The sequence below is a fragment of the Salvia miltiorrhiza genome, chromosome 2 (genome assembly GCF_028751815.1).
Source record: "Salvia miltiorrhiza cultivar Shanhuang (shh) chromosome 2, IMPLAD_Smil_shh, whole genome shotgun sequence".
Lineage (NCBI taxonomy): Eukaryota > Viridiplantae > Streptophyta > Magnoliopsida > Lamiales > Lamiaceae > Salvia > Salvia miltiorrhiza.
Genome location: NC_080388.1, coordinates 34,013,647 through 34,039,758, shown reverse-complemented (window position 1 = coordinate 34,039,758; position 26,112 = coordinate 34,013,647). Strand labels below are relative to the sequence as shown.

General features: G+C 37.1%; 1 protein-coding gene across 1 annotated transcript; it reads right to left on the bottom strand.

Moving 5' to 3' along the window:
* Window positions 1–18,546: 18,546 nt before the first annotated feature.
* On the bottom strand, window positions 18,547–23,448 carry LOC131012115 (endoplasmic reticulum oxidoreductin-1-like). Its single transcript, XM_057940026.1, has 10 exons — window positions 22,734–23,448; window positions 21,805–21,936; window positions 21,375–21,633; window positions 21,034–21,144; window positions 20,307–20,425; window positions 19,995–20,099; window positions 19,689–19,891; window positions 19,279–19,402; window positions 18,985–19,169; window positions 18,547–18,862 (listed from the first exon to the last, which is right to left on the bottom strand). Exons 1-10 carry the CDS (start codon window positions 22,908–22,910, stop codon window positions 18,844–18,846), a joined length of 1,434 nt encoding a protein of 477 aa, XP_057796009.1. The 5' UTR covers window positions 22,911–23,448; the 3' UTR covers window positions 18,547–18,843.
* Window positions 23,449–26,112: the final 2,664 nt, after the last annotated feature.

Below are 26,112 nucleotides of genomic sequence, written 5' to 3'. Positions count from 1 at the left end.
GCTCCTTTTAGCTCACTAAAATCAATGAAATAAGGGGCGAGTTCCTCATAACCATCCTGATTGCCCGTTGTGTCAGTTAGAACTCCGAATGCATGTGCCAAACCAGTGACAATGGGACAAAAAGAAGCATGGGCAAAAGACCGTTTCTGCATCTGAGTCATAGCCGTCCAAATAAAGTTTGAAATACAAACTTTTGTGCTATTTAAAGCACAAGACAACAGATACACTTCAGTTGCATTCACTTTGTTTGCTTGCTCCTTTCCAGACACATTATATGCAATAAATTTGTGCATAATGGCCAATGCCGGATCTCTAATGTATCCATTCGGCATACCAGAAGAATTACAATCATCAAACCCCGTCAATTCAGTCCTAACTATGAACTAAGTCTCTCATTTACCCCACTAGTGGAAAATCCAAATACAACTTTCATCTTGCCAAACTAACATGATAATCCCTCCCATTCATCATAACTCTAATCTTCTTCTTATCACCACTCACAGACATGGTAGTCAAGAATTCATAACACAGAGGATCATATCCAGAAAAATTAATATTCTTAGCATAATTATCCATCCCCAAATGCTTCAAATATCTAATTACTCTACCCTTAATTTGAAGATCCCTAATCAAATCCCAATCCAAATAATGAGGACTAGTAATCTCTGATTCGTTGAATTTCAAAAATACTATGCCCTCCCATTCAGAAATCAATTGAAACGGACACATGTACCTTTCCGTGAGATCTTCCTCCTCCTACTCAAAATCTTCGTCTGCCCTGATGTTGGCATTTTTGGTTCGAACCATGTTGCCAGCGGTCGTTGGAGGTGAGCGACGGCGGTAGAGGCGGTGGGGATCTGGCTTCGTGCGGTGGAGGAAGATGGGAATAAAAGAATTTGGGAAAGAAGAGCTGCTTGCGGCGCGCGGTGGAGGAATGAGAAATTAGGGCTGAGTTCCAGCGCCCGAGAGATTTATATAGGTCGCTGGCACCCAGCGATCGCTGGGTGCTGGGTCCAGTGCTCGCTTAAAGCCAATAAATGCTGGGATTTTGGTTTCAAATTCGTAAAAATCACGTCAAATTCTTGTTAAAATCCGTCCAAAATCTGTGCAAATTCCTATTTAGAATTCTAAAATACACGAAGAATCTGTGTGAAATCCATAGATTTTTAAATTCCCTGAATCAACGTTGGGTTTGACTTGAGGTTTGAGTTTTGAAACGTTGATGCAGAGGACCTATGCCTTATTATTTTCGAATCGAACGTTGTGCTTGATTTGAGCTTTGGGCTGCTTCCACGAAGAATGCCTTGCTTCCACGAAGAATACGTTGGGCTTGACTTGAGCTTTAGGCTGCTTCCACGAAGAATGCCTTGAACTTCGATAGGACACCTTGAATATTTGAGAAAAGTTTGCTGTAGAGAATTCTTTTCCAATTCTTGAGCTCTTGAATTATGATTTTGTGTTGACCCCTATTTATAGGGGTAGGAAGTGTCATGATTTTAGCTTGAGACCGCATGATTATGGGCTAGGGTTGACGTGACATGATAAAAATGCATTTTTGCCTCTTGGTGTGTCATATTTGATGCTTAGTTGTGAGGATTTTGTGTGTTTGATGATTTATTTCAAGAACTTGTTACTTCCTTATTGTTTGAGCGATTTTTCAGAAATATTGAAGCTTATTTTGGCAAAATGATGTGCATGGAAGTTGAAGTTCATCTCGATACGAGTTCATGAGCACAAACGGATCGAAAATCGGACATCGAACGAGGGAGAACGTACCGAAATAAAATTATTGTACAAAACTGGAAAATGCACGCGGCCCAGACGCACGACAGCGCGCCATGGACGCGTGGTTCGCCGAATTCTTCTGTTTTGGATGCGCGACCGCGTCTCTCTGATGCCCGGGACCGTGTGTCTGCTATATTTTGGACAAATTTTGATGGATTTCAAGCCCAAAGTTGATTTTCACTTTATTTCTTTAGTATCTGATATCCTGACCTATAAATACCCCTTAAAAGTTTCAAGAAAAGACTTTAGACTTTACCTTTTATCATATTCTATTTTTCCTGAGAGCTGTAGAGACAGACTGAGAAGACATTGGTGGACGTCGTTTTCCACCAAAATAATTCCTGCAAGAACTAGTATAGCAATAAGCAGGGTCGATCCCACAGAGAACGGGTAATTGCAATCAAATTCCTAAAGATCTAGATTTTGGTGATGCCACCACGCCTTAATTTGGAGAAAATATTAATCAACTAAGAAAATAAATAAAATCAAATAAAATAACTCTTGAAACAAATCAATAAAAGGGTAACTCGGCTCGAATAAATCCATATCAATTTAATACTCTGTTCATCGACGCAAAGATTAATTAATCCCTATCAACCAACCAGTTATAGGATACCGTGATACGCACTGACATACCCCAATTCCTACTTACTGTGTCGATAGACAGCTAGATACGCTAGTCTTGTCTATTTCCCTTATTAAAATATAACCTAGCTGGATACGCCAGTCTTAGATTTAATATTCTAATAGCATTAAGATGAAGGAACTCAGTTTAGACCAATTATCCTAGATACGCTAGTAATAATTAATCCACCAATTTATTCCTACTACGAACATGGTAGCTTTATCACTAATCAGCCCTATTCCAATAATTACGGATTGGAGGTGCTAATTGACTGTAATCCAATTAAACCTAAGTTGGCCAGACTTAAATAAAATCAGAATTATCTTTAAACACAAGGAACAAATCAAAATCAACAGGAATCACTTATATGAACAATTAGGTCTCACAGATTATTAAATCAATACTTCATTATTCTCGCTGAATTAAAGATTTAGCTACTCATAATTAAACTAGAAATAATCAAATAAATAAACATAAACATAAACATGTAAATAACGAAATAAACTAAATTAAAAAGCAAACTAATCTATTAGTTGAAGAAGAAAAACCAATTCTGCCAAGTAGAGGGTTTCAAAAGTCAACACCACCAACTCTCCAAAGCAAAACTTTTGAAATATGTAAAAAGTAAAAAAAACTAAACTAATCAACTAATCAAACTAATGAATCCTAATGTATGCGTCTGTACTTAAAAAAACTAAACTAAACACCTATCTATCTATCCCCAAAGTTTGCGGCTGGGAGGAAATTTAAACTAAGGGAATTATTTCCCTAAAGTGCCGATACCTAGCTACACATGGGCCAATCGGCCAACGCCAAAAAAATAAGCCCAAAATAATAATCAAAACAAGAGTATTAGGTTTTAATTAAATATAAAATAATTAACTTCAAGCCCAATCTCTAATTCTCTTCCAAAAGCATTCAACTTGATCCAAAATTCTCGACTTTCATCATCTCCCGACATCTGCCATCTTCATTCTCCATCCACGCAATTCCTGCCCCAAAATAACAACAACTTGGGTAATATCAAATAAAATCACACGATAAATAACTCGAATCTAGACAACTAAATCACACACATCAGACATCAAGAGCAAGAACTGAAGATTCACAGATTTCCTTACGGTTTATTTGTTGAATGTTCATTTACTTTATTCATATTTTTATTTTAGTTCATATGTCTATATGTGCCTAGAACATTTTTATCCTAGGGCTTAGAACATCTCCAAGGGTGTCTCTATTGTAGAAGGTCCTTCACTGTAACAACCCGCTCTTTTATTATATTTAAATCCAGTAATACGATAATTATTATCTCATCTTTCAGTAAATCAAGCCCAGTAATTATTTATGATTTAAATTCAGCTTATGACACTGAATTATTTTCTAATTGAAGCATGGTTATTATTTTATTTCTAAGCCAGTTAGCTTCGCGGGAGTAAAACCACGATGAGAATTATTGAGTAAGCCAATAATTATTTATTTCAGATTCATAACTGACTTAGTAAAGTCATGTTAATTATTAATCACAATAGAATTAATTTTCTATTTTTTTTATTTCTTGAGTCGTGAATTTATTCCGGCTTGTGAAGAATTAAATCTACGATATTAATTTAGATATTATTCCGTGTATTAAATCTAGCACGCCATGCTCCCTCAGCCACTCTATTCTCACCCGTGCTTAGTTTTTATTTCACTCTTACGTAGTCAACAAAATTGCTGCAAGCAAAATCTCAAGATTTCAACAAAGCAAATCTCAGTTTTCAACAGCAAATCTCATTTTTTTCAAAGATACAGATACAGCCGCAGCAAATCTTATTTGTTCAGGCGCAACCGATTTTCACTCACAAAAATTCCACATTCATAGATTTCATTGTCGCAGAGACCCATCTATAAATTCATCCAAACACTTCAGCTCTAAAACAAGCAAATTCTTAAACGCAGAGTTTTCTTTTGACAAGATTCGGTGAAGGTATTACACGCAACTTTCTTCCTTTTCATACATAGCATTATCCAGAAATTCAACATGAATGAGATCACATATGATTTTGTTTACAGTTTACAGAATTTGTATACGCATCAAAGCTTTCACAAGAAATCAGAATTAGAATTTGTATCTCACTAGGAATACAGAAAACCAAGTTTTCATTTCAAAATCAAGTCTTTACAGTTGAGTTTTCTGAAAATTATTCAAATTTACGAACCTATCGTGAGTGATAAAATGAGAGAGAAAGGATGGTGGATTGTCGGAGCCCTGCTGTCCATGGCGACGGCGGCACCAGGAGAGGCGGCTGCCGGATTCTTGCTGCCAACGGCAGCGGCTGACGGCGGCGCTCCTCCAGCGAGCTGCTGGCCGTCGATCGCAGGCCAGCCAGCGGCGACTCCGGGCGAGCAACAGCAGCTCCAGGCGGCGACAGCTCGACTCCCGGCGAAGCAGCAGCAGCTCCAGCGGCTCCCGTCGACCCAAGCGGTGGCGGCGATGTTGGGCTTCGCCGGAATCCAGTTGCAGCAGCGGCTGCCGATTGCTCTGCCGGAGGAGAAAATCGAGCGAGAGAGAGAGAGAGAGATGTGAGCAGCGTTCCTTCTTGATTTTGAGGGAGAGAACCGATATTGTGAGAGAGAGAAGAGTGAATGTCGGTAGAGAGAGAATGGCGAAAGGTTGAGGGAGAAAGGAGATGGAGAAGAATTGAGGTGTTGGGTCACTTTTTATTATTTAATTGGGCCGGGTTTGGGCCGATTTTTTTGGGCTTGTTTTTATTTTAATCGGGCCTTGCTTATTTATTTGAGATGGGCTAGGTGTTAATAAATTAAAAAGCCCACCTGCATTGATTAATTGGGTCCTTATTATCTTCTATTGGGCTAAGGATTATTAACGGATTGGGCCTTACTCATTCTAATTAATTGGACTATTGTATTATATTAGCTGGGCCTCGTTTGATTTATTTATTTGAGCCCAAACCAATCAATTATATATTCGTGGGGTCAAGATTTATTTAATTACTTAAGCTAATAAATTATTTTAATTGGGCCTTCCATATAAATTATTCAAGCCCACTTCTACTTAATTTATTTATTAGGCGGCCTTATGTCGAGTTTTTTTTTAATTATTTAAACTTACAACAGTGCTTTCTCCTAATTTTTTTTTAAGCCCAATTGAGAACTAGTGCTAGATTTATTAAGTGACCTATTGGACTTGATTATTCTAATTATGGATTAATTTTAATTAATTCAATTATTGATTAATTAGAGATTAATATTAAAATTTACTAATTATTTTAAGGGTGATGATGGGCTCACTTATTGGGCTTCATGATTTTATTATCTTGGGCCTCATTTGTTGGGCTCTAGAATTTAAAGGATTTGGGCCTATTTTAATTAAATTGTTTGGGCCTTATTCAAAGAAAAACATGATAGACTTAATTTATCTAATTAATTTGGGCTTATATCTATTTAAATTATTTGAGCTCTTAATTATTAATTTAAATTGAGCTTGATTAATTTAATTATATATTGACCTTTAAATTAATTATTTAAATGGAGTTCTTTATTTCAAGTATTTATAAATGGATTATAAAATGAAATATTTTGAGTTAAACTCTCATTTAAATTAATTCTTTTCAAATGACTTATTAATATGGATTATTTGAAAATGATTAAATGATTTTAAAAATAAGAAAGCATGATCTATGATGATATAATTTATCTATGTAATATTATAGGATTTGTTTTTAAATGACGGAATATTTGACTTGATGACATAAATAGAACGAGTTATGATTAATGCGCATGTTGATGTTCGAATAAATAGTTTCGAACCTAAATGATAATTATGTGATAATGTTTTGAGTTTAAGGTTTTGACGAGATAAGATTAATAATCCGACCTCATAAGACGAGCTTTAATTCCTTAAATAGGATTAGCATCTCATAATTTAATTAAAGGAATATGAGTCATGCATAATCATTTCACGCATCCTCATTTATTGAGATTTTTCGAGAATTAGAATCTTATTTTATTTTCTCGAATTAAAGGTCAAGCACCAGAGTTAGAGCTAAACCGTGAGTCTGCTATTCAGGTGGGCTTTCTACGTATAAATTAAAACCATATATATTAGAATTGCTAAGACTTTATGCTTATGAATTTAAATGATATTGTCAATGCCTAAATGCTTTATGTTTTATTATTAATTGCCTATCTGATGTTAATCGAATTCGGATTCTGGATGGGACCGCAAATCCCTTCGGAATTAGTGTACACCTTGTGATCGTGAGTCATCTAGCGGGTTGGCCGATCATAGTGTCCGTAGAGGGAGGCCTCCCTCTCGGCACGAGTTACTGATATGGTGATTAATGATATAAAATACCTGCGCGGGTTATTGATGAAAGAAATGATATTATGTTTGGTAAATACGAGTCTTTAAAGGAAAACCCTCGTATCTTACTACTGTTGAAAGGCTTGACAATAATGAAGGAATATTAAATTGAATTAACGTTCCGTTTGCCCGATGATCGTTTCTTGGTTATTATTAATTTACCATACAACGATTAAAACCTAACATGCTCCTATGAATTTAACAGCTGCACGTTGGAGTTCAGAAATACCTGAAGAATTCAGAAGAATTCGTCAATCTGTCGCTGAACAGGTCATCCAACTTCAACGCTCCGTTTTACCCCTCAAACGACCTCCAATCGTATTTTGTGCAGAAATACGACTTCTTCGTCTTCGAAAGAGCTTTCCGTGGCCGCCTGATTCGTCTGAATCGGAGTTCTGTGGAGGAAGTTATGGCCGTTTTACGGAGACTGCCAGAACATGGTTTCCTGCGAAAATCTGACTCCAGCTCTGATCTTCTCGACTGTATCCCGCTCAATTCCCAACGTTGGATGGACAACGAGCTATGGAAATTCCCAAGACAGAAATCACCTCACGCTTTCCTGCGCCTCTCTCTGCTCTCAAAACCCTAATTTTTATCAGTCTGTTTTCCTGAGAGCTGACAGCTGTATTTAATAATACAGAAACTGAGAGGGGGCGCCAGTTTTAGTGTGAGGGCCGAAAATCTGCCCTACTTGGGCTAGGAGACATTGGGCCAGCCCAGGGACCAGATACAAGGAATAAAGATGGGCCTCAAATAAATTAATTTATCTATGGTCAGCCCAGACCATAATTAATTTATAAATATCAGTTCATTCCACTAGAGAACCGATACTGACTTACCCCTTTATTGCCGGTGATGAGTCGGGGCTTGTATTTAGACTTATTAAATCTCCGTATTTAAAATATCCGACATCCATTAATTAATTAGAGCTCTGACAGCTTAAATTAATTAATCTCTTAATAATTCCTTAAGCAGTACCACTCAAACTTTATTATTACGCCTGAACTTAATCAACCTGCAGGGTTTAGCGTAATAAACCTTATTGAGTTCCTTAAGGGGATGTCATTATCCTATACCGGATACGGGTACTAATACAGATAATCAAATATCATATATTAACCGCTATCACCCAAGATACAGAGTACTCGAGTTAGTATTTAACTCTCGCTCATAGTAAGTCAAAGTGATATACGAATTAACATATATATCTGAATACTTATTAGTATTAAGATTTATGAGTCACCGAGATCTTGATTCTTCACTTAAGTCAGATAGAAGAATACATCTCAACTGTTGGTCCTATCAATACGTAATGACGTACCAGTATAGACAAGTAGCCAAGACAAACTACTTCCATCTATACTGCAGCCTAAACCAATAACTTGTCCTAGAGTTATTTCGGCTGTGATCATATTATATCTCTTAAGGTTATTCCAATTATATGGTCTTCTGTGATCTACAACACACCATATAATCTTCTTATATAGAGATAAAGAACATACATATGCAATCATGAACACAATCAGATAGGAGATTAGATAGTGAACTTAGGAAACATTGTATACAAGCATAAAACGTTCTTGCTTTCAGTATACAAATCCAACAATCTCCCACTTATACTAAAGCAAACTTTTAGTATACAATGCGTCTATTTACCAATCACCTAACACTTCTCCCACTTATACTTAAAGTTTCCTAAGTGGGTGGCATCAATCTGGCATCAATCGCATTCCCATCTTTCAATGACCATTTGCGATAAGCCTTTTGTGAAAGATCAGTAGGTTTCTCCAATATGTGAGAATTTATTCTTTGAGCACAGAAACCTCGATTTACGAATAATCGTATAACTTGGTACTTACTCTCCATGTGTTTAACCCCTTGTGGTTCTTGGATTCCTTAGAGTTCGCAACTGCACTTGAGGTATCACGAAGGTGATGCTCCCACGCAAACTAGGAATTACCCTTAGATCCTGGAGGTAGTGGTCAAACCAAAAGGTTTTACCTCCCAAGAAAAAACACATAGCTCGAGGTAATTATTCTTTGTTCCGGTCAGCCTGGAAATCCGAAATCGTATAATCCAAAAAGGAACTAAACTGTATAACTGGTAAACTATCCTTATTCTCTAGTCAGAGACTTGAAAATATAATTTACCACAGTTCAGTGTCCTTAACTAGGACTATACAGATATCTTACAACCATGCTAACTGAATAGCAAATATAAGATCTCGTACATAGCAAACCATACATGAAGCTATCTACTGCGGAAACGTAGAATACTGCCTTCATTTCCTCAACCTCAACAGGTATCTTAAGACATAGTCTTTAGATAAAGGAACGCCATATCTAAAAGGTAGCAATCCTTTCTTGGCGGTATTCATACTACAACGAGTATTCTCAGTATCAATGTAAGACACTCGAGATAAGCCCAACATCTTTTTCTAGTGATCCCTTATAACCTTGATCACAAGGATGTATACTGTACCTCCTTAGTCTTTCATATGAGACTGTTCGGATAACCATTACTTTATGTCTTAACAATAGCTCCATATTGTCGCCAATTAGGAGGATATTGTTTACATAAAATGCAAGATAAACCACATCACCGATGACACGAGAGCGATTGACACGAGATGTTTCTCTCCCTCCCTCACGTAACCTCGATGGTTTAAGTGAGCTGCTATGGGTAAAATGATCCGAATGTTCTGAGCATGGCACTGGCGAAAATATCATCATAACCTATACTTTCACACTGGGCATAACCTTTCGCCACCAGTCTAGCTTTAAAAGCTACGACCTTGCTCATTCGGACTTATCATTCTCTTGTATACTCACTTGCAACCTATGGCTTTACGGCATTCTGGTAGCAAGATTTTCTTAGTATACAACCATATTCTTAATGGATTGCTCCATTGAGGCGTGCCAGAAATCTACATTCTCGTCTTCCACTAATTCCAAGTAGATATCTGGGTCGATTCTCTTATATTCACTACTAGGGACTGAATCCAAAGATTCTCCCAAGAACATAAATCGATCGGGTTGTCCCACAACCCTCCCACTACAATGGATCTGTGGTGGCACATGTGTGTCAACAGTGCGTGCAGTGTCTTGTGGTACAAAACTCTTGCACACTTGGCTTGGGTGATGGAATCGCCTGTCTAATGTCTTCAATTTCTTGAAGTACACTATCTGACTTGGATTAGTGATTACTCTCATAGTCCACTTCTAAGAATCGTGTGTCATTGCTAATAACCACCTTCTGATTCTTTAGGACTAATTGCAAAGATACATAACTCATCATCGAACATATATTTTTTTAATAGTGACCTATTTCTTCTCTCCACCACACCATTTTATATAGGGATTACATGGTGTAGTAAACTGGGTTGGAATCCCAAACACTGACAATGAATCAGAAAAGATCATTCCTAACACATTATTGGCCCTTTATCCCCTTTGTCATGAATGACCTGGTCTCCATCTTTTCCTCTATACAGGATTCGCAGGTTCGAAATAGTACAACCTGGATTGAATCCAATGTACTTATTTAGACACGAGCCTTTGGATCCTATTAAGATAGATGTGACCTATTTCTAGGGTATCAATATATGTGTAAGATCCTCATGAGAGATTAGCCTTAACTTTTCTCTTTCTTTTGTTCGATGATGTAAATGCAATATAAAGGTATTTTGTAGACAAGTTATAGTATGAAGAGAGATGTTCAAAATACCAGAATAGACAACTTTGTCATTTCTTATGATAGAAACACCACTATCAAAAATGACCTAAGATCCATCTATTCAAAATTTTGGAACATGATAAGGAACTCTCAAAAACTAAACTATGTCTTTAGAACTTAAAGACAAGTCTCCAATTGCAATAACTGCGACTCTAGTCACGTTGCCTAGGAAGACAATCATCTCATCACTTTGCAGCTTCCTTGTCAGCTTACAAAAAGCCATGCAAGGTGTAACAATCATTATCAGTTTCTCTCGTTATCCACTACTCACAATTGAGTAGAAAACGAGCTGACATGTCTCAGTTACTATAGCAAGTGAAGTACCTTAACCCTTTGCCTTGAGTATTGAAATAAGAAATCTCCAATACTCAATCTTATCACACCACTACTCCCACTATTTCCCTTGTCTTTCTTGCCCCTTGGATCCTTCTTCTTCCCGTCCTTTGACGGAGAAGATGGCCATCCTTTGGCAATAACAAGTGTTTGCACATCTTTTTCCCACAACTTCCTTAGCTGTAACTAGAGCATTCAACAACTCAAAAGAGTATATTCTTTCTTGCTCACAACAGCGTTGAGGCGGAAGTTCTTAATTAAAAGACTTGGGAAGAAAGTTCAGGATAATATCGACTTTTGCCTCACCGTCGATACTTCCACTGAGCAAGTCAAGTTCGTCAAAAATTGCATGACATGCTCGTACACTGAGTTGTGCTCACTCATAAAAATAACAAGATTACTCTCATCAAATTTAAATGAGCAGCTCAGTTCGACTCTCCGAACACTTTCTTGAGATTCAGCATGATGCTAATAGCATCGTCCATGCCCTGATGTTGGAGCTACAAGGTTTGTGACATTATACTCATAATAAAGCATATAGCCACATTATTCGTCACATGCCACCTTTTATGCAGTTCCTTTTTCCCATCAGTTGTCTCATTGTTCGAACAAATAGAACGTCGAGTAGTAAGCAACACAAAAATTGTGTTAGTTTGTGATAAAGATGAAAATCCAAAACTGCGTTTCCTTTTTTTTTTTTTTATAGGTGGACCGGTTAAAAGACTTTGTGCAAGAATAAAGAAACAGGAGACATAGACATATCTGAAAGTAACGAACATAAAGCACATAATTCGTAATAATAATATTGTAACCTTTTGATAAAACAATATTAATGAAACCTCCAACGGCTCAAAGAATTCCATGTGCAAGCCACGTGGGGTGGACGTTTACACACGAACTCCTCAACCAGACTATTTACCTAGTCATTTAATTTCTATCCATGTCAACTTAACCTTTTGACAAAAGAAATCAATAGTTGGCACCTTAACTAGACCATATCATCATCAAGAAGGGACTCCTTTGGGAGTTGTACATTGTACTTGATATGATATCTAAGCAATGACCACATTTTAACCTTAAAAATTAAATTCTCGAAATTAGCATACTCACTCGGACCATGCCGCTTTCAATTTAATTTCCTTAGTTATCTTATTTAATACCATTCTCCAAAGTACTTGTGAAAAATTATACAAGTAAGCCACGTGGGGTGGACGTTTACTGCATAACTCCCACTACTTTAATGGTTTTAAATATTTTTATAGAAACCTCTTCTGACAAACTTATGAAAAACAAATATGAAGTAAGCCACGTGGGGTGGACGTTTACTCATATTGCTAATCACTTTGTCTAGAGACCGCATGTGGAGGTCTACATAATTTTAAGAATAAAAATTAATAAGAAGTAACCACAATTTAACTTTGAAATTAAATTCTTGAATTTGACATACTCACTCGGACCATGCCGTATTCAATTTAATTTCTTAGTTATCTTATTTAATTCCATCCTCTAAAGTACTCGTGAAAATTATACAAGTAAGCCACGTGGGGTGGACGTTTACTGCATAACTCCCACTACTTTAATGGATTTAAATATTTTTATAGAAACCTCATCTGACAAACTTATGAAAGAACAAACATGAAGTAAGCCACGTGGGGTGAACGTTTACTCACATCGCCAATCACTTTGTCTAGAGACCGCTTGTGGAAATCTAAATAATTTTTAATCATCCATAAAATTATTAAGCTTAGTCTTTTTTCTTTCAAAAGGTTTGATCATGCTCAACACATAATCCTAAACATGCTCATCTAGAACGCAACATGTAAAACATGCTCGCAGAATTCTAAAAACATGCTTAAGAAAACGATAAACCTAGCATGCTTGTCTAAGCGCAGTTAATAAAAAACATATTAACAAGCAAAGACAAAACAGCAAGCAAAGAGCATAAAGGATTAACACCACGACATGCAAAGAACAGAATTAAAACAATAAAGTTCTTCGTGACCCATTCGTGGAATCCCAATTCTAATCTATTACATTTAAAACAGAAAAGAAAAGGCTCAAAAACGTAAAAACTCGGCCCGAACAGCTTCATCAGGTCCGTCTTTGAAAATAGGGTTTGGGCCCCCTAGGGTTTGAAAATCGGTCACCTAGGGTTTGGAACCCTAGGCACCGCCGCCTCCCTTCCTCGACAGCCGCTGGACAGCGCCGCCGCAGTAGCTCCCGGCGTGCATCGCAGCACCCCGGCGCGCATCCCGGCACGAGCAGCAGCCCGGCGCGGCACCCGCTCTCGGCGCCACCAGCTGCAGCAGCAGGCGCGCGCAGCCACCAGCAGCGGGCTCCAGCGCGGACTGGACGGCAGCAGCGGCAGCGGCAGTGCGTCGCCTCCCGGGCACGCCGCGCGCAGGCACTGCCCGAGGCGCGCGCTGCCCCCATCGCTCGCCTCCTCCTCACCTTGACCCGCGCCATCAGCAGCGGATTCCGGCCCCTCGGCGCGCAAGCAGTAGCTCGGCAGCAGCGGCCGTGTGACGCCGTCCGGGCACGCAGCGCGCGAAGCGCACATGCGCAGCCCTAGGCGTGCACCGCCCCCACTCGCCCCAGCCCCGCCTCGCCTCGGCCTCGCCTCGCTGATCCGCATGAGCAGCAGCAAGGACGCACGACGCCAGCCCGGGCGCGCGACGCACAGCGCACAAGCGCTCGTGCGCGCGCGGCCCTCTGCGCCGGCGGCCTTGCTCGCTCCGTTCCCGTTGGCCTCCATTCCACCAAACACCGTTCCTCGTTGTTGATTCGTCGTCATCCTCGTTTCGTTCCTCGGTTTTTACAGATATACAACGGAAAAACAAATACAATTGAAATCCTAATCTAACCACGGATTTTCTCGTGGTGAAAAACGATTACAACGTCAAACGACGTATTCCACGAATCAACGAACCACGAAGAACAACAGCAGTAAAAACAACGCACATTATTAATCGTACATAAATTAATAATAGAGCCAAGAAATTAATCCTGGGCTCTGATACCAATTGAAGGAATATTAAATTGAATTAACGTTCCGTTTGCCCGATGATCGTTTCTTGGTTATTATTAATTTACCATACAACGATTAAAACCTAACATGCTCCTATGAATTTAACAGCTGCACGTTGGAGTTCAGAAATACCTGAAGAATTCAGAAGAATTCGTCAATCTGTCGCTGAACAGGTCAGCCAACTTCAACGCTCCGTTTTACCCCTCAAACGACCTCCAATCGTATTTTGTGCAGAAATACGACTTCTTCGTCTTCGAAAGAGCTTTCCGTGGCCGCCTGATTCGTCTGAATCGGAGTTCTGTGGAGGAAGTTATGGCCGTTTTACGGAGACTGCCAGAACATGGTTTCCTGCGAAAATCTGACTCCAGCTCTGATCTTCTCGACTGTATCCCGCTCAATTCCCAACGTTGGATGGACAACGAGCTATGGAAATTCCCAAGACAGAAATCACCTCACGCTTTCCTGCGCCTCTCTCTGCTCTCAAAACCCTAATTTTTATCAGTCTGTTTTCCTGAGAGCTGACAGCTGTATTTAATAATACAGAAACTGAGAGGGGGCGCCAGTTTTAGTGTGAGGGCCGAAAATCTGCCCTACTTGGGCTAGGAGACATTGGGCCAGCCCAGGGACCAGATACAAGGAATAAAGATGGGCCTCAAATAAATTAATTTATCTATGGTCAGCCCAGACCATAATTAATTTATAAATATCAGTTCATTCCACTAGAGAACCGATACTGACTTACCCCTTTATTGCCGGTGATGAGTCGGGGCTTGTATTTAGACTTATTAAATCTCCGTATTTAAAATATCCGACATCCATTAATTAATTAGAGCTCTGACAGCTTAAATTAATTAATCTCTTAATAATTCCTTAAGCAGTACCACTCAAACTTTATTATTACGCCTGAACTTAATCAACCTGCAGGGTTTAGCGTAATAAACCTTATTGAGTTCCTTAAGGGGATGTCATTATCCTATACCGGATACGGGTACTAATACAGATAATCAAATATCATATATTAACCGCTATCACCCAAGATACAGAGTACTCGAGTTAATATTTAACTCTCGCTCATAGTAAGTCAAAGTGATATACGAATTAACATATATATCTGAATACTTATTAGTATTAAGATTTATGAGTCACCGAGATCTTGATTCTTCACTTAAGTCAGATAGAAGAATACATCTCAACTGTTGGTCCTATCAATACGTAATGACGTACCAGTATAGACAAGTAGCCAAGACAAACTACTTCCATCTATACTGCAGCCTAAACCAATAACTTGTCCTAGAGTTATTTCGGCTGTGATCATATTATATCTCTTAAGGTTATTCCAATTATATGGTCTTCTGTGATCTACAACACACCATATAATCTTCTTATATAGAGATAAAGAACATACATATGCAATCATGAACACAATCAGATAGGAGATTAGATAGTGAACTTAGGAAACATTGTATACAAGCATAAAACGTTCTTGCTTTCAGTATACAAATCCAACAAATAAAATATTATGCATGTATGTAAATTTCGGCAAGTGTCCACTAAGTACTTTTGTACTTAGCCCTGCATGTATTTTTAAATGTGCAGGTTGAGCGGTGATCGAGGATGTAGTGTGCAAGCGGAGCTTTTGTCGATCTAGGATGATTACCTCAGAGTAGAGTATATGTCTTCATACATATACTCAAATTGTTATTCCGCTGCGAACACTGATTATGTTAAGATATTATGTCATTTGTCAAACAATATGTATTATTTAATAATGTACTATAACCATTGAGTACCCTGTTTTGGGATAATATTATGTACGGTCCCCTTGTGGCCTTCGTTGAATTCTAGTTAATTTCAATTGTTTTCCTTATACAAGTCGAGTCATCAAGAAGCTAAACATGCCCCTTTTCTAATCCCGCTCCTAATTCCCCTCCCCTAGTCGCGTTTTCCCCGAATTTGCTATCCTTAGTAAGTGCGGTCGTGACATTCACTCTATTGTAGAGTTAAAATGTAGAGTTTTTGAATTTTCATCTCCAACGATCAACTCTACATTTCCCTCTACAATGAAATATTCCATTTTTATGCTTTTTATTATTAAATTATTTTGTCTATTTAATTATTATATATCATATATATTTATAAATAATACTAATATTTATATTCAATCGTATTTCATTATAATTAAATTTAAATAGCTTTTATAAAAATTAATTAATAAAGTGCTATATTTAAAAATTATAGAACGATTAATTTATTTCAACAACATAAAAACTAACATTACATAAATACTCTTATAATTAAACATTACATAATACTTGACAAAGCAGAAATTACATAATATTTTTGTTTTTATATTGTAATTTGTGTTATTGTAATTTTAAATTTTATATAATTTTGAATACATTTTGTATATATTTATAGTTTCACAATACAAATAATAATATAATAACTATTAAAATATATTTTACAAATCAAACTAGAAAAATAAGAGAGTTAGCGTGAATATAAATCAAACTATATCTGTGAAATATAAAGGAAACAAACATAAGAAATTGAAAGAAAGTAAAAAAAAAAAAAATGCTGTAGCGGTGAATGAACAGTACCCGCTACACTTGCAAGGTACTGTTCAATCCACGGTAAATTGTAGAGTTAGCATAGCTATTGTTGGAGATGAGATTCGCGGTATTCTAGGGGCCAACGTTAGTGTAGAGGGCTTGTTGGAGTTGCTCTTAGGAAGTAAGCATATGATGATTTTTTGACTTTTATTTGATTCAATAATTTAAGATTTATTTATCATTTTTATGTTCTTGTGCCTGTTGATTGCTTAATTGCCTGATCACCAATTTTTACATAATCTTAGATTTTAATTTGATATCGGGAAATGATAATTATTACTTGAACTAATAATATAAAACATACTTGTCAATATTAGAGCGAGAGCTTGAGATAAGTGTGAGGACATTAATTCTAAGAACTATTTGGAGTTGCATGTTTAAGAGTAATTCGGGGACGGTAGTCTTACATGTAATCAACTGTTTGTATGTCACGAAAGTGGATATAGACTAGCTTTGAGATTGTCTTAAGAGAATTTATCTTGGTTTATTAAATTGAATCTGTTGGATTATCTTAATCTGTTGAAACCTTTGGCTTGACATATTTTACTTCCATTTGTTTATCTCTGTCAGCTTGATTTATTGTCTTTCTAGTTTATTTATTTCTTTGTGTTAAACCAAACCAACTTTATTTGTTCTGCAGATAGAGAAATATAATTTAAAATAGTAGGAGTAATTATTAATAATCAATCTTTGTGGAATACGACCAATACACAATTGCACCCGTAGACTTGTGCTATGTTAAGAAATTAGCGAACATGACACAATTTTATTGGCTCTTGAAGATTGATATATATCATATTAAGATTTTATTTACCGTCAAAAAAATTGATCTATATCTTTGAAATATGGTAATATCTTTATCAATAATATATCATATTTAATCTTAGATTTCATAATATTGCAATAAAGATATAAAATTAGTAAAATTATATTTATTTCCTCAAAATTTTAAGTGGTAAAATAGAGTCAGATCACAACTAATTTTTATTATAATAAGAGTAAAATTGTGAGAGAGGTTCCTATCTTTTCAATGGCTAATTTTTATTTTTATAACAACAAAATTGATGTACTTTATTAATTGACACAATTTATAAGGATGGCATGTCCGAGACCATTAGATTATCTCCAACACAAGAATCCCTTGGGGGCTCTATAGAAATTATCCCACTCAAGAGTCCCTCCTCCACAGAGGAGGCTCTTATATAAAATTCATTTTTATTTAATCTAAAATAAATGTATTTGTAAGTTAAAATAAATATTAAATTTTAAAATAAAAAAATTCATTAAAATTAAGTTCAAGCGTTACAATAAATAAAATAGAAACACAAAATTAAAAATTGAGAATTATAATTAAAACTATTTTGAAACATACACTTTGAATCTCACATCGAAAAATGTAGGCTTCTCTACAATATAGAATGCTCTATAAAAACAGAAAAGCTACTTTTAGTTTAAATTAAAATTAAAATCATAAAATTTAAATGATTTTTTAATTTTTTTTTCTTTTATTTAAAAGAGTGAGTGCATTATACGCGCCCCACGCAAATCCTTAAAGTCGGGCTCTCTTTCTCGAGCCGACGACTGAGTCCCATGGTGCAGCAGCAGCAGCGGGCTCGCTGGAGCACTGCTCAAGCCGCGTTGGAGTTGCTCTCAGTAACTATCACCAAAGTAAACAACCAAAGGATGAATCACAAACCCCATGAGACATGTCTGAATAGGCCGACTCGGGTTGGATGGATTTTTTGGAGGAATACACGGGAAGCGAAATATGGTCTTGAATTGTAGAATAGTTAGAATACTAGAAGAAAAAATAAAGTTAAGTTTTTGTTGCATAAAAGTCCAAGAGGATTCATGAACTTTGCATAAATTCATCGTTTATAATTGTGTTATACCTATGTGGTTCAAGTTGAGCAATTTTTGGGCTTTTCACTCTGGCTAGCAGATTGACATTTGAATAAGCCCTTGCCTTGGTACTACTTTCTTCACATTTCACTTAAACTAGCACTTTATCAGCAATTAATGAACATTTGTGCAGGCAAATCCAATAAAATGAATTCATCACTTAAATGGTAAAGACACAACTTATTTCTGTTAACAATTTTAATTGATGTCTACGCTGTTCATTACAAAACATACTAGATTCCGAAGCCCCCCCTCCCCCCAAATTTGGGGCAACAAAACACTTTGAAAAAACAAGAATTAGGATCCTATGAAATGTTACATGGGGTAATGAGAAAGTTACAGTCTCTTCTCTGATGGCTAGTCATTTTTAATACTATTCCTCCAACTGCAGCAGCTCAATTGGTATTATGTATAAATGCTCTATAAGGACTTCCAAAACTCATAAAGCAATGGCCAGCTACAGTGGAAGGGTCAACCTGGGGAGAAGAAATCTAGTTCAGCCATCATCATAATATTCAAAAAGAACAGTTGTGGTGTTGCCGTATTGATATGATCATCCGAGGATATAGAGAATTTTATATGGAGATTAGGTACTTACCCAATTCTTCCTACTGCCAGCCTCGCTCTTTCTAGTAAACTAATTTCTCGCGCTGAAGGCTCTGATGTGAACTCCTCCATATTCTTCTCAACTGAAGGGCCAATTTCATTGACAAGTTTAACAGATTCTGAGAGTCGATGAAGAAGGTTCACTAAAGCAATCACTTCATTTCTTTGCAGTTGCAGCTGCAAGAGAGATCCAATCAGTTAATCGTTGAAAATTGTGTTTCACCTAGCAGGATACACGAGCCGATCTTGAAAAATATATATAAGTTTTTAAGTGCATAAAACTTACTGGTTCATTTGGATGGTTTTTACTATCGATGGAGAACAGAATTTTCAGGGCAGTTCCAAGACCAAGGACCTGAAGTTTACCCCAAAGACGACATTTCTCACATCCAACACAATCCATCAGACCACTAAAAATTACACAATAATTGCAGTAAGTTAGCCTTAAAAGCTTATAAAATCGAGCATACAGGCTAATAAACAAAAAGAAGTGGATATGATGGAAAACGCGTTGCCAATTTTTAGACAATTCCAACTTCCAAGACAAGTATCTAATCTTAGTCACCTCAAGTTCAACATCTCATCCATCATTGAAGTACAAATCGCTGAATGTTGCACAAACAAGATGTGCAATTGATTTTGATTCGCATGAGGAAATTAGGTAGAGGTTATTCAACAAGCAAAGTTGATACAAACCTGATGTTCCTGAAGTTCTTCTGAATCTCAAGCTTCAACTCCGGCCCACTTTGTCCTTGCCACAATTTAGCTTCATCAAACGGAAGGGGACATGCAGCCTGCAGTTTTGGGTTGTAAAGTAGCTGACGCATTAAAGACTGTGCTTTCAGGTCCTCCTCGAGGTTACCGGTATCATATTCAGCCTGCTCCAAGTAATTTGCAGCCTGCATCATGTGGAAGCCAGAAAAAACATAAAGAAGGCAATCATCAATTCAAACCGATACATCTTAACCATATAAATCAAGACGAAATGATGCAAAGGCTTACTTTTGTCACAGCTCGGAGAACAAACATGAAAGTGAAGTATAAGTTTCTCACACGATCAGGATACATCAAAACACGGTCGTACATCAGCTCCAAATTTCTACCCCACTGGAATTGCAATTGAAACTTGTCAGGTTTTTAATAAATATGTTTCAAGCTGGATGGTCCAATCTTAGATCAACTGGCGTTAGTTTTCATGAAAAATGTTGTTCATCTAATTATGTAATATCAGAAGAGTTTGAACTTTGAAGAAAACCAAGTAAAATATGATTCACAATAAGAGTACAAGAAAAAAGGAGAAGACAGAAGTCAAACCAGATTTCTAGCTTCATCAAGCAGGTAATCAGCGGCAATGTGAATTGAAATTGAGGAGTGAAGACCTGAAATTAACTTGTATAGAACTTTTTTCTCCTGACAAATCTCTCCTGATGGATCTGGAAAACATTCAAGAAAAAAGTGGCTTAGACCACCTTCAAATTGCCAAATATACAGCACCATAAAAGGTTAAGAGTGCTTCTCAAGTTAAAAAATATATATATAGTTAAGAGTAGAAACCAATTATTTTATTCATTTATTTATTAAAAACTTTAGATCAATGATTTTCCCAAACAAGAGAAGTGTAAAATAATTATTGAAGCTCACATCAAGCAACTCATAGTATTCCATCTGCTGAAAAAGGGCAAATAAGTGAGAAAATGACTAAGAAATAAAGCAATTATGTTGTAGTTATGTATGTAAGAATAAGGAAAAAAAACATAACATACTGATCCATATCATAACAGACCCCAACTCAGAAACTTATAACTATCTCCTGGAGACATTTGCAAGTTCTCAATGATCCATACAACACAGATAGACTGCTAAGAGTTTGAAAGAGCCTCAAAAAACCCATGATAGTAGGTATTAACATCTATGTCACAAAACATACAAGGCACATAAGGACCTCTATTACGACTTTACGAGATCTAAATATTGCCGCATCAATATCCTAAAGCAAGTACCAAAGAACCATTGCAGTAAATCTTAAAGACAAGATACTGACATTTTGGACAGTTTTCTGAATATATGGCGTCCCATATCCTTCTAGCTGATGGCCCCGTATAGCCAGTATACCGTTCGGGATTCAGTTGCAGATTAACATATGTCATCTCACCTGCAAGTTAGAGGACGTCCATCAGGGCACACGTCATTCTTATACACATATCTAAACAATTATATCATGTGAGTATAAGACACGTACATCCAGAATAATACACGTATAATCAATGCAAACATAGTGATAATTTCAAGTCAAGAAAAAGAACTAATACAACCACAATGCTCAGGCAAGTGTAGTGAATTAAGTGCAATATTAATCTAGGAAGAAAAGATGCAAGTAATTACTATTATCAGTCTCGTCATCAAGGGTCCAAGGATTATCCACTTCTATCCAGCCCCTAAAGGCCTTCGAATCCAGAGTACGATCAACGGCTGCCTGTGGTTTTCCCTCTTGGCATTTTAAGTCATCAGATGGCAAACCATACTGAATCGGCCGCTTAAAAGGTTCGGGAAATTCATTTTCTGGACATTCACATACACTGCAATCACGCAACTTGCACATACCATCATCGGGCCAAAAGGGGCAGTCACACCACAACTTAACCTGCCATGTTTAATAAGTAAATAAGATTTTAGAACTTCAGTATTAAATGGATCCCTTATCACAGACCACAACCCATGTAAACGTGATCTGTTATTTTTACATTCCGTTGTTGGAACTTGAAACAAGTATCTTTTTAGCTAACAAGATTGAACATTTAGATTAATATCTGACCTTAAAGTATCGAAAAAATGGAGTTCTAACAAGATCTTGAAGTAAAGGGTGTAGTACATCCCCATTAACACTATCCACTGTCTCATAATCACAACAACAGTCCTCAACAATGCCAGTATACTTACGAGCATCCTGCATAAGAAGCAAGTAAAAGAAGTGGCTTAGTCCCTCTTGATCCATCAATTGTGTACAAAAATGTCCTCTGACTACATTATTACATATAAGCGTGAATATGTAGTGCATGCAACCAATGCGATCAAGAAGCATGTGATATCACAATGTGGCAGTCACAATGTTTGCATAGACCAACGCACAGCGTATGAATAAGGATCTGAGGCTCTTTCAATAAGTTAATGCACAGAAAAATTCCCGACGGCAAAACTGGAGCATCACAAAAGCTTGGCACATGCCACCGTTGTGATCAAACAGCCGGACATGAAATGAAAAGAAAAAAATCATTGATAGCACACATAGTGCAAACAACTCATGACTGTTCAGCGCTTGAAATAAGAACTATACAGTAATTTTCAGGTAATCTAAAAGCAATATCGTTTCAAAGGGGGTCTAACTATAGTGAGAATCCGTTGTCTGCAGGAAACCCATTTAGAAAAATAGCATATCAAAGTCAAATTAAGGAATGAATTTGAGCACTGCAGTCCCAATCTTTGGCAATGGATTACCCCGAACTATTCTCATGTTTCATCACTCCCACCCATCTCACAAATTTCCACCTCGAATACTTCGTCATACACAATTCCACCATCTCACAAATTTGCATCTCGAAAACTCCATCACACACAATTCCACCATCTCAGACGGCAAAGATAAATAAGACAGAGCTCAATCACACAGAAAGAAACTACAAAATATAGATATACAACATACACATATATATCATCGCACACACAAATGAAGAAAACGAATAGAACCTGAGAACAATGGCAAGACTTGTGAATTTGAGCATGATTGTACGTTATAGCAATGGCTACCACCACCACCACCAAAGCTGCCCCAATTGATGCCAATTTCCTCATTCCACCTTTTCCCTGTTTCGATTTCTTCAACTGTTTTTTCTTACCACCACCAACAGCTTTAGCTTCGGCCATCGAAGTTCCAATTAGCACAAAAAAATTACACGGAATTCACAGCTGCTTAGATATGTATATCAAATTGTAATACAACTAATATACAAAGTCCCCCCAGAAATTCCACAAAACCCACCACGAAAACCAATATTGGAGGGTATATAGAAATGATGGGTTTTGGAATTCATGTACAAAATACGATCACGAAAATATGCGGGGTTTTTTTTTCTTTCCTTTTTCCTTGAGGGAGAAGAATTGAGTTTGGGTCAAAGCAGAACACAGAAATGAAAACACAAACGGTTTTCGGTCGGGGATGGTGGACGTTTGTAAAAGGATCCCCACCCCGTGGCGGTGGCGCGTGGCAGTCAAATACGGGAGATTGCGATACGTGTCGAGTTGTGATTCCGCGTGATGCACACGATTCACCCGAGACGCAACGCTCACAGGAGAAGGGCGAATGGAAGGCTTACGACGAATTAACGCGCCAAAGATTTTAGTAAACGTGACGCAGATGCAGCCAATAACAGTTCTCGATTATGCCACATAGATTTTGAGAGAGTGAATGTTTTGTTAAAACACAAAATCTCCTGTAGAATAGGTTTTATTGTAAAACCGGGTTCTACCGGATCCGACCCATCTATATATCTATATACTAAAACACATTTCTAACGTTATTATTTTCCCGCAAAAAAATTGACAGTTTTTTTCTCCAAAATTTCAGGCATATTTAAACAAACTGTTATAAACTAGAGAGAAGCGAGAGAATAGAGAAGAGAATTTGAATCAAGTGTATTCAATATGGAGGCTAAAGGCCTCTATTTATACAAGTAGGAAACTAGGGTTTTAGGGAGATTTCTTGGTCAACACACATAAGATATATCTTATAGATATATTTACAACACTTCCCCTTGATTGACCAATCCCTAAAACAAAAAATGTTGCCTCATTAAAACCTTGCTAGGAAAACCCAATGGGACAAAACCTTAGTCGAAGGAAAAAGAGTACAACTGCTTCCCCTGAACTTGAGAATATCATAGAAGATCTTTGAGTCGACGTATGCCGATCTCATGTACCAACTTTCTGAATGTCGATGTTGGTAATGCCTTGGTGAATAAGTCCGCCAGATTATCACTTGAGCGAATTTGTTGAACGTCGATATCGCCATTCTTTTGAAGGTCGTGTGTGTAGAAGAGCTTGGGAGAAATATGCTTCGTCCGATCGCCTTTGATGTATCCTTCCTTGAGTTGCGCGATGCAAGCAATATTGTCTTCATATAAAATAGTTGGTTTGGCCTTTGATGAAGCTAACCGCACGACTCTTGGATATGACTCGTCACATTTCTCAACCATACACATTTCTCGACTTGTTTCGTGGATTGCAATGATTTCAGAATGATTTGAGGATGTTGCAGTCAAGGTTTGCTTCACAGATTTCCATGATGTAGCAGTTCCACCACATGTGAAACGTATCTAGTTTGTGACTTAGCTTCATGTGGATCGGATAAAAATCCTGCATCCGAGTACTCCACTAGAGTATTATTAGATTTTTCTTGATAATATAATTCAAGGTCAATGGTACCCCTTTATATAATGTAGAATGTGCCACCATTCCAATGCCTCAAAGTGGGTGCAACGCTAAATCTTGCTAGAAGATTGACATAAAAAGCTATATCTGGTCTAGTAATATTAGCCAGATAAGTCAACGCTCCAATTGCACTTAAATATGGTACTTCAGGACCAAGTATTGTTTCACCCTCTTCAATTGGTCGAAATGGATATTTCTTAGTATCAATAGATAACGACCATTGGTGATGCTAATGAATGTGCATTATCAATGTAAAAGCGTTTTAACACTTTTTCTGTATATGTGGATTGATGGATAAACGTTCATCCACGGATACGTTCCATTTGCAAACTAAGACAAAACTTTGTCTTTCCCAAATCTTTCATCTCAATTCTTTCTTCAAATATTCAGCAGTTTTATTGAGCTCTTCAGGAGTCCCAATTAAATTTAAATCATCAACACAAACTGTTATGATTGCAAATCCACTTTCTGTTTTCTTAATGAAAACACAAAGGCAGATATCTTTATTCTTGTATCCTCTTTCAAAAGATACTCGCTCAGTTTATTGTACCACATACGACTAGACTGTTTCAACCCACACAACGATTTTTGCAGTTTAATTGAATACATGCTTTTGGGTTTTGACTGCAATCCTTCAGGCATTTTAAATCCTTCGGGAATTTTCATATATACGTCATTGTCTAATGACCAATATAGATAAGCAGTTACTACATCCATAAGGCGCATATCAAGCCTTTGTGACACAGGCAGACTAATCAAAATCTGAAAGTAATAGCGTTCATTACGGGAGAGTATATTTTCTCATAATCAATTCCTGGTTTTTGTGAGAAACCTTGTGCTACGAGTTTTGCTCTATATCTCATAACTTCATTTTTCTCGGTTCTCTTTCTAACAAAGATCCACCTGTATTCAACATGGATTTTAGATTTCGGAGTTAAGGTTATATATCCAAATACTTTCCGGTTATCACAGGAATTTAATTCCCTTTCTATAGCTTCTTTTCACTTTGGCCAATCAAGTCTCTGTTTGCATTCTGCAACAGATTTTAGTTGAGGATCCTCATTTAAAACATGAAGAGCTATATGAAAGGCAAATATATCATCAACAATGATATTTTCTCTCTCTAGTATCTGATGTAAATAATTTATTGAGATCTCATGATTTTCAGATACTTGTAATTCTTCAGGAATTACATCGCTTTCATTTGGTTGATTAGTCATTTTCGTCATTGTTTGGTTTCCATCTTGCCCCTTTCTTTTTCTAAGCATAGAATCTTTGGAACCAACTGGTCGACCACGTTTTTGACGAAGTTTAGACTCATTTGCTGCCAAATTTATTTGTCCTTCAAGGACATCAATTATAGCTGGAGTATTTGCAGCATGTATGTGAGATTGTGTCACTTTTCTTGTATCTACAAAAGCATCAGGAATTTGATTTGCAAATGAATGATCTTTTCAATTTCTTGTTCACATTGATTTGTTCTATAATCAAAATGTGATAAGTTTTTCTCATTTCAAGAGAGTTCCTTGTGCTTTTCTGGATGTAGATTTATTCCTCATAATGTTGGAAATGTCATTTCGTCAAAATGACAATCTGCAAAACGTGCAGTAAATAAATCACCTGTTAAAGGTTCTATATA